The sequence below is a fragment of the Pinus tabuliformis genome, chromosome 8, assembly GCF_031772625.1.
Source record: "Pinus tabuliformis cultivar Carrire ecotype Pingquan chromosome 8, CPIR1, whole genome shotgun sequence".
Taxonomy (NCBI): Eukaryota; Viridiplantae; Streptophyta; class Pinopsida; order Pinales; family Pinaceae; genus Pinus; species Pinus tabuliformis.
The window spans coordinates 1,423,739,711-1,423,756,485 of record NC_142294.1 but is presented as its reverse complement, the minus strand read 5'-3'; the positions used below and the strand labels follow the sequence as shown (position 1 = coordinate 1,423,756,485).

Sequence of the window (16,775 nt, the reverse complement as noted above, 5' to 3'; positions counted from 1 at the left end):
TTTATTATTTATATAATTTAATTTTTTAAACACTATACATTTATATATTTAAAATATATTTTAAACAAATATTATATCTAAAATATATTTTAAACAAATATTGTATCGGGTAAACTTAAACATTATATTTTTAAGTTTAATTTAAAAATAGATAAATTACACTTTAAAATTAACATTTTATAAAACTACTATTTTATTTATTAAATATGAAAAATATTTATATTATTAAATACAAATAAATATATTTATGAATTGAAAATTTTATGTTATATAATGAATTAAGAATTTTTTTATAGAAATTATATAAGAAAAATTTTGTCAACAGATTTTAAATCATCTAGTACAATTTATCTAATCTTGATAATAAATTATATTGGATAATTCAAAATATCTGAACAAAAATTCTCTTACATAATTATTACGGAAAAACTTGTATTGATAAATATATTATTAAATCTTTTGTGTGTATTCTTTTATCAGAACACACTCATACTTCGGCTGGATATTTTAAGGCGGCCGTGTTTCTCTTTTATTAGAATTCACAATTTAAGGCGGCCGTGTTTCTCTTTTATTAGAATTCACAATGATATAATGCGAGCAAAGAGGCAATTTGAAGGGTGTCTCTCTTTTATTAGAATTCACAATGATATAATGCGAGCAAAGAAGGCAATTTGAAGGGTGTCTCCCTTTTATTAGAATTCACAATGATATAATGCGAGCAAAGAAGGCAATTTGAAGGGTGTCTCTGGCACTTTTTTTGAGAGAACAGCGAGCAATAGTTTTATTTTATTGTGGGCTGAAACCCTCAGATTCGAAGGGAATTGTTCTTGCGGTGTGGTGTTGACAGAAAGTTATATCTGTTTGAAAGCATTTTTCTTAATTTCCTATCCCACAATCTGGCACTGTTGCAGGAGGTAGTACTATGGATTTGAGGAAAGGAATGAGGGTTGAACTGTGTAGCAGTGAGGATGGTTATGGCGGGGCCTGGTTCGAGGGAGTTATCGTTGCTGTTACAGCATATGGTTGGCGTTGCAAGATACGATATGATAAATTTGTGACGAATGATGGAAATCCATTGGAGGAGGAGGTGTGGCTGCACAGTGAAGTGAGACCCATCCCACCCTACATTAAGTTGCCTCTCCATTTCTCAGCTGGGGACGCAGTGGAAGCTTATGACACGGACTGCTGGTGGCGCGGCTTCATCATCACACTGCTTACAGGCGCAGAAGAGGAGCTTTGGGCGGTCTACTTCACCGACACTCGCAGTCTCAAGGCATACCCCCGTTCAGACTTACGCCCAGCTCAAGAATGGCGGCAAGGAAACTGGGTCCTGGCACCTCAGGTTCTACTCTTAATATATAACACTGATACTCATATAACTAGGCTTTTCTGGGTGCAATAATTCATAGAATCTTTTTCTGATTTGGTAAAAACAATTTCTACAATTTCTATAACTATATATGTTGAAGTAGGATTTTGGGTCTAAACTGATGGTAGATTTTGGAAATGTATAGGTGATTTTGGAATATTTTGGAAATGTGATCAGCAGGGACAAAATCAATTGTTTAACCGCCCCAATTTAATCAGATTTCCGAAAATTTTCAAAAATCCAGAACTGTGATATAGGGTTTAGGTTTTCTATTGCAGTTTGATTGAATTCTGAATAATAAACCCTGCGCAGGAAAACAGAGCAGTGATAGAGCAAGTAATCCAGTATTTTGCGCTGGACAACTTGGTAGAAACTCCTCTGACAGCAGGTGGAGAAGGCGAGGGAAAGAAAGGGAGAGGGGCTGTTAAGTCCAAGGCAGCTTCTCTGGGCAGAAGAGGTTGTGGTAAAGGGAAGAAGTTGAATACGATTGTACAATTGTTAAGACGACAGTGTCTGGTTGAAAAACGTTAAAATACCAAAAAAAATGCTAACCTGTGCCCTGTACTTTCAAGGACTTGATTTGTAGAATGAACAGTAAATCAATGCAACACACAAATATGAGTTAATATTTTTGGACCAGACGGCCATTAATCTCAGTTTTTGGTCCTTGGCTAGATGAGTGTGCCCTTTTAATTTTTTTAAATAGGATTTCAACAGTGGACGGATAACTTTCTATATTGGAAAGTAATCTTTTGAAACAACAATGATGGCAACGGAGTTAAATAAATTATAATGCGCATAAGTTCTGAGGGACATGGAGAAAAGCGATTTAACGCGAAGTTCAAGAAAGTAGAATGCGCACACGTTTACTTTATATGTAGGAGGACAGATAAATCTCAGAGGGGAGATAAATCTCACAAGGGAGTGAGTCATATGTTCTGAATCTAGCTTACAAAAGTAGTCACTAAACTACAGTGCGAAGAAGCATTAATTGCAATGCATCAAAATTTAAGCTTAGACCATATTAATGTTAAACCACATGTCATAAATATATGCGTATATCTCATGAATGTTCTGTCTAAATGAAATTTAAAATATATAACAGGTTATTAATATTAAATTTAAAGTTTAAAATATATTATTTTATTAATTTGTTTTTATTTGTTATTATCTAATCTATCATTTTTATAAAATGTTTATATTTCGATTTTATTATAATTTTTTTATATAATTATAAAATAAAAATATATAATATATTACTTTTAAAAACTTCGGGAATTTAATATACATCTTATATTTTATATTGCATTAAGTTAGGTAGATAAAAATATATATTTTTGAATCTGAATGTTAAATATTATATATCAATTTAATATACGTCTTATGTAGATCACAATATATATCTTTGAATTTGAATGTTATATATCTTGATATATTTAGTATTCAAAATTTATGGATATAAAAATTGTTTTAAGTGATTTCCACAAATTTACTTTTTAAAGTGTCTAAATGAAACCCACTCATATGATGACCTATTTATCTTTTAAGTGCTTGGGTTATTGAGTGATATCAGTTCCGTGCCTCTAAAATGTTCCTTAGTAATTACATCCGTGTTCTTTCTTAATAATTAGATCTCTGCCTCTCATCTAATGGTTCATGGAAATCTTTTTTGTTTTTTGTTTTTTTGTTTTTGTTAAATTTGGTAGATTTTACAATAATTTTAATTACATGTTTAGATTAAAATTATGGATGGTTAAGCAATTTATTAATATTTTTAATCTATTAAATTTTGGTAAATACAAAAAAGTAGTTTAGATGTCAAAATTTATTGAATTTTGAAAGTACAAAAAAGTAGTTTAGATGCTTAAAACAACTTTATGTTAAGTGGCTTGTTGAAATGAATGGAGTGAGGAGCTTTTAATTTAATACAAAAGTTTTAGAGAGGAGCTTATTTATTCTCTCTCAATAAGAAATAAAAAATAAGGAAATAGAAAAATTCACAAGTATAATAATGATGAAAGGAGAAGATTAGAATAAAGGAAAGAAGAAACACAAAGCAAAAGGAGTGGAGTGGAGCAAGAGAAGTCAACAACAACAAGAGCATAGAGCCTAAGTTATTGAATTGTAATTTTGAGTTTTTCTTGAACTTTAGTGAGCTTGAGTAAGGCTAATACTAGTAGGCATTTCTATTTTACATTTTAATCAAGAGAAGTCAACAACAACAAGAGCATAGAGCCTAAGTTATTGAATTGTAATTTTGAGTTTCTCTTGAACTTTAGTGGGCTTGAGTAAGGCTAATACTAGTAGGCATTTCTATTTTACATTTTAATGAAGCATAGATGGTATTGTATTGTTTTTACAATGATTGTTGAAGCACGATGAGGCATATGCATGAAATGTTATAAAATTCACAATTTTGTGCAAATTTAGGTTGTTCACTTGTGTGCTTGTTTCTTTTAAATTTGTTATGCTTCCTTTTTATTATTGCGAGTTCTGACTTTAGCCTTGGTAGCTATAGTGGCTATTGTTGTTTGCATGCCAATCTAAGGTTGTGTTAGCTTGGAAATTGGCATTAGTACAGGTTTTTGACCTACATGTGAATTGACGAACAATTCCAACCAAGGAGAGCATGTTGCGTAGAATTGGTTGGGGGAGAAAAACATTCTAGAAAAGAGGATTTGTCAGGTAATTGCATAAGAGAGTAGGTGACATGGCACATAGAAAGGGAGTAGGAATATCAACATAGTGTAGAAGGCAGTATAGAGGAGATGCAAATGAAATTGCCTAGATTCTAATGGCCATGTTAGCTAGAACATAAAGAAGAGTGGTTGTAGTAGATGTGCATGATGTGAGTGATGAGGAGCAAGAAGTAAATGTTCTACAAGAGGACATTGAGGAAGATTAAGCCACCACATTATCACATGTGGTGTGATAATGTGTAGTTAGAAAGAAGAGGAGAAAATTACAAAATAAGGATTGGGATAATATGATTGCCAAGATAACTTGGCAATCTTTTCTATGGATTACTCTTTGAAATTGTTTAGGGAGTTGCAAATCTAAGACAAAAGGAAATGACCATGAAGGAATACATTAAATAATTTTATAGATTGTCTATGGCAAAGTGATGAGGGAGATGAGGATGCTGCTAGACACATTAATGAACTTTGATATGTTCTTCAAGATGCATTAAGTATTCAAAGAATTTAGTAAATTGCAAAGGCATATTGGTGTGTCTTGGATATTGAAGAGAATCTCTCAAGAAAATAATTAAACTCCCATTGCAAAAGAACAAGAGGTAGAGGCAAAAAAATGTCCAAAACAGGACAAAGTAATAGAAGTAAAAGAGAAGAATGTTTCAATATGAATGTGACAACCGGATAATTTAGAACAAATTATGAAGCCCTTAGAGGTTGAGGAACTCCTAAAGGTAGAGGAGGAAATTTTGGAGGAGCATGCTTCATGTGCGAAGCACATTAGCATAGGACTTGCACATTTTTGAAGAATATAAATACCAACTAAAGGAAGACATACAAACTTCACATTAATCAAAGAGTTGAGAGCATGATTGTATTAGTGATTGGAGGAAACATGGATATGGTACAACAAGAGCGTGGGTTGAATGTTATGTTCCATTGCATGTTGTTGAAGCTAGAGTGCTAGCCTAAATAGTGTTAGGATATTGAGACACTGGGAATTAGACAAGGTCAACGTGGTCAAATCTAATATTTGGTTAAAGTGTAGATTTATTGTGCTTCCTTAGTGCGCTTTGGTAACTTACTAATCAAATGGTCATAATAGTGTTGCTTGAGCTACTTTTATAAACGATTGAGAAAAAATAACTCTATTTTAAGAGGAGCTACACCACTACAACATAACATAAATTGATAAGGTTAAATCAAAGCAAAAAATAACTTGAAAGAAAAAACAAACATATTAACACGCAAATGAACAAGAAATACAAAAGAGACATAATGGTGGGAAGCAATCTCTTTCTTCAAATTCCAATAGAACAAAGCCTTGACGGTATTTCAATAAGGCATAAAATAAGATGGAATTGAACAACATGGGCCTACTCTAATCCCCTTAAGGAAGGTTATTTTTGTCTCCCTTTGTAGGTTTTCTATCAATGCGAAGAAGCTTGCAAGCTTCAAGGGTGGAATTCTTGTCAAATGTGGTAATGCTAACATATTCAATGCTTGGGATTTTTTGGAACTCTAGCAAAAGTTTGGAAGTGTAACATTACCATCACTTCTCTTGTCAAATGCTTGGCCATGGCTTGGTACTTGTAGATTTTTTCTAGCTCCATTAAAGCTAGCTCAAAGTGTGAATGGAGCCCAATCCAAGTGTATATTCCCATGCATGAAGAGACCTTTGCCTACCAAAGAGCTATTCATCAATGACCTTGGGCTTTAAACTAGCCTAGTTCAAGCATGAGTTTGAATTTTGATGGGATGTGATTATTATTGCACCAAAAGTTAGTGAAATTTCTTGTTGTACATATCCACATGAATATTGAACAAGCAGTTGCATAGATCATGTAAAAGCCACACTATGAATTTACGCACATGAATCAAAACCCAATTTTGTATAATGTTTTCGTTGCTTTTGAGTTGTTTATTTAATTTCCATGGGTAACCTTTGCTATGTTATGTTGATGACCCTTATAGAAACCCCATGCTTCACGTTGCAATAAATTTTTAGGTGATAATAGTTTCCCCCCTAATGTGTGAGGTTAGAAGCAAACATAATATAGCCAAAATACGTCATCATTTTTTGTACTGAATGCTACCAAATTGATACTTGAGAGAGAGATAGAGAGAGAGAGAGAGATCCTATAGTGGATGAAGAAGAATCCACTTGCAAAACAAGTATCCTAACAATTTATCTGCTTTATAGAAATACGGTAGGCATGTCCCATGCTTATGATAATGATAGAAAGAGATTCGATAATAATAAGGGAGAAGATGTTGGATGATCTTGTCTAAGATACCTAAGGGAAATATAGTTGGTGAGCTTGTCAAGAAGAAGTCTCCATCCACCAAGGGAACTGAAAAACAACAAAATGTTGTGCTTGGGAGAGCATGCCCTTGAACCTAATATGAACACGAGTTTTCACACTAGATGTCCAAAAAAATTGCGATCAAACCCAAGGGTTTTCTAACATTAGAAATTGCAACTATTGTTAGGTAAGACCCACCTTAATGTGATAATGTGTTTATGTCGACACATTGAACTATAATGCCTTTCCCTAGTTTATCTAAGGTATTTCATGCTGATTAGTAATGAGAATCCGGATACCATTATATTCCTAGAATCAATGAACTAAGGTCTATAGGAATGAAGACACAATACCCAAGGGGAGAGGTCTGAAGGGAATAAACTAGAGAGGAGATGGACACCAAAATATAAATAAGTGGATATGATGATTAGAATGGACATGGTCAAAAGACACATGGGGGTAACTTGAGACATCCATTGGGTGGAGAATATGCGAAAGCTGACATGTGGTGTTGGAATGTGAGTCCCTAGACAATCACAAAGTTTGAGAATACAATTGTCATTTTCATCTTGATGGTGTCATGGTGATCCACTAATGAGTTTTCAGTGTGATCTAGATCCATATCTAGATCTAGAATATCCATTGATGTATTATAGATTAAGATTGTTAGGCAAGGTTTGAGTAACTTTGTGAATGTGATTTTCATTAAGAAAATAATGAATATATACAAGGAGTCAACATTTATCCCTTAATTTCTTATTTACATTATTTATAATTTTCCTAATCCCTAAATATTAGGTGTCAACATTTATCCCTGTTGGAAATAATACTAAGAGGGGGGGTGAATCAATATTATTAGATCAATAATTTTTCATTTCCCAAACATATTTATATATGTTATTTCTGTGAAGTGAACAAGCGTGTACATACTACTGTGATTAGTGAAACCAGATTATACCCAGAGAACTTGTGATTTAGTTTCATGAGTTGATCTATAACCAGTGCATCAATAACTTATTAAACAGTGCAGTAAAAACATAATATCACACATAAGCAACACACATGAACACCAAGATTTAAGGTGGAAACCTAATGTGGGTGAAAACCAGTTGCCACTGTCATCTCTATCTTATTTTAATAATAAGAAAATCTGTTTACAATCTTGTACTGGTGCAAACTCATAACAGTAGGTAGGCACTCACCTGTAGAAGGCTGCAACCTTCTCTCGTTTTTTAGCTTCTACTGGAAGGGAGCTACAACCCCTTAGCTCTTGTACTAGCCAATGTGTTTACTAGTATGTAGGCACCGACCTGCAGAAGGCTACGGCGTTTTCTCTTCCTCCAGGGACCACGTTTCATAAATTTTCAGATTGGATGCTCCTGGTACACAACAATACACATGAAGACCTCGTTTTATCAAATTTTCATACTGGACCCATCAGAAACTTTAAAATTCAAACTACATCAACCAAAAATCAGCTCATTGTCACTAGAACATTGTGCTGAACCCAGAAACCTGCATCATCATTCAAAACTAACTGCAACCTCAAAAATCATGCATCAGAATGTATACGCTACTTTACTGAACCCAACCTGCGTGTATACACTGTTGGGCTAATTTATTGACTAAATTAACACAAGTATTTAATTATCAATCCGGGTTTGTAAAACTTGGAGGCAAATCCACTGTATATGGACATCAGATATAATCAAGTTTAGAAGATAAAATTTTAATATTTAAAGAAGTACATATTACAAATATAAACCTATTTTAACAATTTCTAATTCACTTATGTAATATGTGAGGGAAGAGGTTCCTAACTTAGGAGAACCGGGTTGTCCTTCCCTACAATACTACTTTCATGAAGATAAATCTAAGAGCACTAATTAACAATGGTTTATGATGTAGAAGATGTAAAAGAGGAGGCTCCTAACTAAGGAGGTCCAGATTTTTCTTCTTCACAATCCTACTATATCACAATCACCATTGCTTCAAACCAGAAATGCATAAATAACTCAAAATAAGAAAAGGAGAATGAAATTCAGTTTTAGTTCAAGATCAAATAGAAGGGGAATTTAACTTAAATTCCTGTGTGTTCCTTCATATGTAGATTAGAATTAAACCAATATTCATTCAACAATCATCACACATCTAAATACATTTGAAACAAAAACTAGTCTATGAAAACTATGAAAATTGAACCAAGAAGTGTACTTAGCTTGGTGTGGGGGCCCTCCACCCTTGCCTTGCACACTTGAAGAAATCTCAGCTACAACAACTTCAGTAGATCAACCAAGCATGAACAACAAATTGGAATGAAACAAGTTCTTCAAATTAGCTCCCAACTCAAATTATACAACAGTTACATACAAATTCTATTACTAAAGCCATCAAAGTCTTGGCTTTAAATAGAGGTTTAATGAAACACACTGATCTATATTATCTCTAACACTCATATCTACTCATATCCACCTATCTAAGTCGAACTCATCCAATTCATCCCAAGAAATATGGTCAATCCCATAAAATCTCAAAACTTCCCTATTTCCTAGGGATTTTCTGGTGACTAGTCATGTTTGACCAGCCTTGACCGGGCCTAATAAAGCTTGTTCTGGCCGAACCAAGTGGAGTTAGCTTAGTCCTAGTTCCCAAGCTGTCCATCCATGCATCAAACTCGAGCCCAAGTGTCCTGCAAATATGTCATCCACATAGCTATTACGGGAATTTCTGATTCAGTCCAAAATTGCACTTGAAACTCAATTTTCATAAAAACTTCTAGAAATTGCAAAATTAAAATTAAACACCTGAATATGCATAAAATACATCAAAATGAGATGGATGTGATGGAAAATGGATGGAAAATATAAGGATTAAGTAGGTTTCCCTAAGCAAAAATAGACCAAAACTGAGGGCCAACATCTCCCCCTTGCTGATCTTCAAGCATGTCCTCATGCTTGTCTTTGTCTCATTGATCTTCTGCCTCTGTATGCTGACCTCCCTTGCTGTTCTACCGATGGCTCTGTCCCTTGAAGATGAATCTTTTTCTTGAGCTACCTGTAAAAGGATATCTATGCTTTCATGTATGTCTTCTCTTTTCTTGTGGATGACTTTCTTTACCAATATATCATTCTGGATGAGCAGCTTCAGACAATAAATAAAACTTGAATTTTGCAATACATTCTGACACAGGATTCATGTCCCTCTCAAATCAACAATTTGACTCAAAGGATCCAATATCCAGTTGCCCTTACATCTCATTAAAAGAAGCAAATTTTTTATGTCTAGGCATTCATTGTCAATTTAGCCATTGTTTTACCCATGCAATCTGCAAAATATGGGTCAAAAGAACCATAAAAATATCTCGAAATAGAAATGAATTTGAGAAAAATTATTTGCATGGAGTCTAATTAGGCTCGTTATGAAGAAAACCCATGTTTTCGTTTTTCAAATTTCATTTTCATTTGCCGAAAAACAAAAAAAGCAATGAAAAATAGTAGTTTCTCAAAATTGAAATGCATTTTTGAAATTGAATGATCATTCAATTTGAAATCAATTTCTCTCTTCAAATGCTTCTGCATTATCCTTCTTACCTCTTTTTTTGATTCCATTTAGAAGCAATTGAATTGCAAGTTTGAAAACTTCTTCAATCTTCCTCTGTTCTGGTTTTAAAAGGGAATCCTCTTGCACTTTTAAAAAAACTGATCTGGAATAATTTCACTGTGTGAGAGATCAATAAAAAAAATATTAGCACTATTCCATTGCTCAGAAACTCGTGTTTCGATTCCTGTCTTCTAAAGCTCTGTTTTGAGAAAAATGTGCCCACCGTGTAAAAAAATGATATAAAAGTTGTGCTCATTGTACTTAGAAAATTCTCACTGTGTATATAACAGAACTCTCATATTACCCATTGTAGATTAAAAGAATATTTTTGTGTTTTCTCAAATAACAAATTTGCACAATCGATGCATGAGGAATTTGAGTCTCGAAATACCCGTTCTAGAATAAAGACTCTTCTTTCGACATTTCAAAATTTACAGGAGGCAGCGTATAAAATTGGGAAGCTCGATGTCTCCATCCCCAAAAGGCCCGTGTTGTTGGCTGTTATTCTCAGGCATCTTGTCTTCTTCAGAGGATGATTATATTTAGAATAGCAATAACAATCCATTGCTTAAATGTATATAATCAAAGTCTTCACTTCCGTAATCAACGAATTGTAAACCATGTACTATGTTTTTATTTATCATTTCCATTATATAATCAAACTCAAACTTGGTTTTTTTGTTATCACACTGTCTGATCATAAATAAAAATGAACAAGTGTATTATAAACTTGGCTGGCTGTGCATTTTACACGTTTCAAAACTACACAAAATTCCTCATTTCATGTAATCAAAATTTATGAACAGACTCTGTTTTGAATTACGATTTTTCATGCACAACTGAGTTCATTTGCTACCTCCTACAGTTATCAAAACGTGTATTCCCCAGCTATGTTATAGTTTTATTAACCACTGCCTGTGCATTAAACTTTACGTACAAACACTTCATTTTAGCTGAAGACTTGGCGATTTTTCTGGAGAAGTTAAATCGATTTACCTGACTGTTGTTGAAGTGTCATACTCCCTTGATTTGTGGTCCACTTAGCTGCGTTTCATATCATTTCCCACTGTTAAGCATTGTTTTAGAAAACCGTTGGGTTGACTGGTGGCACAAATGGATGACAAACAGAAACATATCCCGACGATCTTTAGAAAACTCCCCAGATTTCCTCATGAACCTCTGTTGCATTTATTAAACATCCGATCTTAGCTTATTTGCCTGCGCAATCCATGGGATTTAATTTAGCGTTAAAACTTATGTATAACTGCCTTATTTCTATGCTCCTTGCTTAGCTTTGCATTCCTTTCTGCGTTTTTTATGGCTCCAGCTTCGTTCACGCGATGAAAGGCTCAATCACTGAGCTGGGTTTGCATGGTAATAACATTACAGAGTTTTTTTAAATGTAGTTTGACTTTTTTACCTCTCCAAGTCATTTTCTGTTCTGCATACCTGAAGCTGCCATGGTTGCATCCTCTCCTCTACTGTCAAAACGTTTTGCTTCTCTCAACTACGCATCTACCATCTTTCCTGAGCCTTAAATGGCTGTGATGGCAAAGAAATTTATAGCTCTGAGCTCAACAATGGTAGAGCTCTTCTTTGCTGAACGTACAGGGTTTATTTCAAAACGTTTTTTACCATTTTATTGTTTGGTTGCTGTCCTTTTGAATGATATGCCATGTATAGTTTCCATTGGACGGCTGAACAGAGCTGTTTATACCGTGCTGTCGCCACCATCCGGTTTACTGTTTGCATTCATTTTCAAAGCCATCCTTCTATCTTGTCGTGGTTGTCATATGTACGTTACCTTGGTACCATATCGATTGCATGATCCATGATTTTGTTTTGCACCTTTGCCAATAAATACAGTTGCTTGCATTCATCATTCATCACTTCTCATTGGGTTTGCAATGCATTACCATCATATGAAGATTATGATACCCCAATAGTATTGCTCCTATGCGCTATTATAAGCTTGTCAAAATAAATCATTTCGATTTCATTTATTTAAATTCTCTTTATAATGCGCATGTATTTACTATTTATTTAAATGATCTTACCCTTTACCATATGCTTGATATTGTTGCATCTTTCCATAAGGTTTGCATCATATCGTATTCCATTTGCCATTATAATCATTTCAACTTTGTTTGCTTGATGTTCCATATGTATTGCAATGATTTCCTTAATTTTAAAATGACCATTTTTAGGTCATGTTTAAAATTGTTTCCATGATGCTAATTGCTTGGTTTGTTTGTGCAGGTTCAACTTTTTTTTTAAAATCCTCACTTTGATCCATTTTGCTTTATGGAAAAATACTTAGGGTTAGGGTTATGAAATGAATATGGAATATATGAAGGGAATGTAGAATATAAGGGTTATGGAATGAAAAATATGTACATATGTACATTGGATTAGGTATAGGGGTAAATGTAGAATATAGGATAATGGGCATAAAATAATGGATATAGGATGAAGGAAAATGTAATGAATATAAATATGCATTCAGGTATTAACTCAATTTTAACAAAGTCTAAAAATTTCTACAAAAATTTGAATTTGCAAGAGTAAAATTTCGTACTCACAATACTTGTACTTCCCTGTAGTATTGGATGAATGATGTTGTTCTTTAACAATATTGGATGAAGTTGTCTTGATCAAATATCGTAGATAGATAGAGCTTATTTATGCTATCTGTTCTAGCATCTTTCATTGATTCTGGTCCATTGCTTGTTGATGTCGTTCATGTCCCTTTGCAATTGATTCATGATAACTCAGGTCCCTTCTGTCATGTACATTTTTATGCAATATATACATGTTTTTGCTAACATTTCAGGTCCCTCTGCAATTGATTTCAAAAATATTTCAGGTCCCAACTGCCAACAATACAAGTTCCGTCGTCAATTCAGCTGCACAACTAAGTTTATTTTTGCGAACCTTCCCCCTTGCTGATGGGAAGACTTGTCCTCAAGTCTTATTTATTTTGGAGGATGATTCCTGCAAACTCAAACTGAAGAAATGGTAAAACAAAATAGAGAATTCATATTGGCCAAGCAAGTTGGTTTTCCTATATGAATTCGAGTTTGTATTGTGCCACTTTCGTGGATTTTCACAACCAAACTCCTTTATTATTTTTGATCTTTTTTCTATTTTTTCTTTTCTGAATGGAGGTGGGGTGTAATGGAGTAGGGAAGTATGAAAGCTTATGAAAATAGGTTATATTGAAGTCATGATGTAGTAGTAAGTCTGGACTTCAACATGCTTGGTCATGGAGCTTAACATACAGTATGGATGATGAACAATATGAATTCAAATCATGAACAAATGATGATGATCAAAATATGAATTCAATATGAAAGGCTTCTTTGAAGATTGATGTGACTTGACATGGTACTGAACTTGACTGCTTCTTCTAATGATTGTCTTCATGTCTTTTTGCCTTGATCTCGATCATGTTGTAGGGTTTGTTGATGTTGTTGGTCAACATTGAAGAGCAAGCCTCAAGAGTTTGAGTTTCATTTAATGAACTAAACATCAGGTGAATTTCACTTTGCTTTGACTTGAACATTTGTATTTATATTCTGGAATATGAATTTGATTTGGAAAATTACTTCATCCATGGAGTTCACTCCTTCATTCTTCCTATGACCTGCAAAAACATAGCACTTGCCTGCAATACAACATTAGATGATGGAGGAAGAGAGGTGTACAGTCTCTCTTCTTCCAATAAACATGTAAATCATTACAAGCATTGCTTAGAAAACAAGTCCAAATATGATAGACAAACATAATGCATTTATTTACCCCTTTGAGGAATGGTGGCCAGCCTAGACCTCCTAACGGTATTTTGTTTACAAAATATTCGTTTGATATCCTATTAAAGTGATTCGGAAGCCAAGTTGAAGTGAATTCATATGGCTACCTCCAGTATAAACAGGGTTTCAAAATTGTTTAAAATGATATGGTAAATATTATAAGGAGTGCCATGTTTGATAGAGGTGCTTGTTAATTTTTAACTAGACCAACAGTCACTATTTGAAGCATAACTTCTTTGATAAAGATCAGATCAATGTGATTCCACTTGGAGATTAAAGAAGATTAATTTTTGTATTTCCAGTAGAAACATGTTTTAAAAATTCTTAGGCTTGATATCACAAAATTGGTGATGAACAGACCTAGGAGGCAGAGTTTTACTATGCTGCTTTGAAGATACGCAGTCATTAAATGAGGCATAACTTTTTCATTTCACCTCCAAATGGGATGATTCAAATTGTGTCTTAAACTAGACTTTAATATATATCTCCCATATAAACAGGTTTTGAAAATAATATGGTTTGGTATGTCAAATATGCCAAGGAACAGTCAAGACCTAGAATTGTCACCATGCAGATTTTTCGACAAGAAGTTAGTATTTCAAGAATAACTTTTTCATATGATACCTAATTGAAGTGATTCAAATTGATTTGGAAACTAGATTCCAAGGGCTATCTTCCCTATGAATTTCAGATAAAAATGTTTCCATTAGACACCTCAAATATAGGCTGTACTAACTCTGTCCTCAACATTTCACTTAAGACCTAGTTTTGATTTTGATCACATTTTTATTTGTGATATAAATTGAAAACTTCAAAATGGATTCCAAAAATAGATTTCAAGAGATATGTAAATAAACCATGATTTCAAAATGATCCTATATGGTTACCCAAAATAGGCTTGTTCTTACTGCATTTTGCCATGTAGTCCTTTCAAATGAATATTGAACAATGATTTGAAGAAATTGTTTGAATCAAATTTATTATGGAAGTCTTATTGTGAATTCATTCTACTTGTTTATTTATTCGATTTTATCCTATTCTATTTTAGAAAAATAATTCATTCTCTCAAGTATAAGAGAATTTCCAGTGCATCCATTTTCGTAACAAGATCATAAATAAACTCATATCCAAATTTGAAAAATATACTTTAATGAAATTTTGGACATGAAAATTTATTTGATCATAAGGACTTGATGAGAAAGAATGTTGAAGAATGGAGTAGTGTTGTAACCTATTCTTTAACATCATCTTTTAGATCTTGTCGTTGAAAATGGATTTTGTAGTTATTTTTTTGATTTTATGTTTTTATTGGGGGGTTTTGTTTTGGAAACCTAATTTTAGGATCTCTATTTCTAGGCATAAAGAAACATAACTAAGAGAAATGTATACTAACTAAATTTTTAGTGTTTTTGTTTATCTTCTATTTGATTATGCTGATAATTACCTCCCCGGCAACGGCGCCAAAATGTTGGGCTAATTTATTGACTAAATTAACACAAGTATTTAATTATCAATCCGGGTTTGTAAAACTTGGAGGCAAATCCACTGTATATGGACATCAAATATAATCAAGTTTAGAAGATAAAATTTTAATATTTAAAGAAGTACATATTACAAATAAAACCTATTTTAATAATTTCTAATTCACTTATGTAATATGTGAGGAAAAAGGTTCCGAACTTAGGAGAACTGGGTTGTCCTTCCCCACAATACTACTTTCATGAAGATAAATCTAAGAGCACTAATTAACAATGGTTTATGATGTAGAAGATGTAAAAGAGGAGGCTCCTAACTAAGGAGGTCCAGATTGTCCTTCTTCACAATCCTACTATATCACAATCACCATTGCTTCAAACCAGAAATGCATAAATAACTCAAAATAAGAAAAGGAGAATGAAATTCAGTTTTAGTTCAAGATCAAATAGAAGGGGAATTTAACTTAAATTCCTGTGTGTTCCTTCATATGTAGATTAGAATTAAACCAATATTCATTCAACAATCATCACACATCTAAATACATTTGAAACAAAAACTAGTCTATGAAAACTATGAAAATTGAACCAAGAAGTGTACTTAGCTTGGTGTGGGGGCCCTCCACCCTTGCCTTGCACACTTGAAGAAATCTCAACTACAACAACTTCAGTAGATCAACCAAGCATGAACAACAAATTGGAATGAAACAAGTTCTTCAAATTAGTTCCCAACTCAAATTATACAACAGTTACATACAAATTCCATTACCAAAGCCATCAAAGTCTTGGCTTTAAATAGAGGTTTAATGAAACAAACTGATCTATATTATCTCTAACACTCATATCTACTCATATCCACCTATCTAAGTCGAACTCATCCAATTCATCCCAAGAAATATGGTCAATCCCATAAAATCTCAAAACTGCCCTATTTCCTAGGGATTTTTTGGTGACTAGTCATGTTTGACCAGCCTTGACCGCGCCTAATAAAGCTTGTTCTGGCCGAACCAAGTGGAGTTAGCTTAGTCCTAGTTCCCAAGTTGTCCATCCATGCATCAAACTCGAGCCCAAGTGTCCTGCAAATATGTCATCCACATAGCTATTATGGGAATTTCTGATTCAGTCCAAAATTGCACTTGAAACTCAATTTTCATAAAAACTTCTAGAAATTGCAAAATTAAAATTAAACACCTGAATATGCATAAAATACATCAAAATGAGATGGATGTGATGGAAAATGGATGGAAAATATAAGGATTAAGTAGGTTTCCCTAAGTAAAAATAGACCAAAACTGAGGGCCAACATACGCTATTTCCTTTAATCAAACATGTGTATACCTTCAAAACTACTGAAACATAAAACTTCTGAATCAAGTCTATACCAACCAGCAATATATTGAACATCTACTATCAATTTACAAAGCCTTACACATGCAGTAGCAGAGATCACCCTTCTCACTTATACAATCAATCAATAAGATATAAAACTAGTTATGTATTCAGTTTTACATTCAGATCTAAGA

The 16,775-nt window shown here is 33.4% G+C and overlaps 1 protein-coding gene across 1 annotated transcript; it reads left to right on the top strand.

The window, feature by feature from the left end:
- Positions 1-674: 674 nt before the first annotated feature.
- On the top strand, positions 675-2,035 carry LOC149240943 (protein AGENET DOMAIN (AGD)-CONTAINING P1-like). Its single transcript, XM_089367406.1, has 2 exons — positions 675-1,342; positions 1,682-2,035. Exons 1-2 carry the CDS (start codon positions 923-925, stop codon positions 1,898-1,900), a joined length of 639 nt encoding a protein of 212 aa, XP_089223532.1. The 5' UTR covers positions 675-922; the 3' UTR covers positions 1,901-2,035.
- The last annotated feature ends 14,740 nt before the right edge of the window (positions 2,036-16,775 follow it).

Bases quoted from the DNA above. Each gene is read 5' to 3' on its own strand.
- LOC149240943 (XM_089367406.1), top strand. From the start codon at position 923: ATGGATTTGAGGAAAGGAATGAGGGTTGAACTGTGTAGCAGTGAGGAT. The intron at 1,343-1,681 runs GTTCTACTCTTA...AACCCTGCGCAG, and splicing joins ACTGGGTCCTGGCACCTCAG to GAAAACAGAGCAGTGATAGA.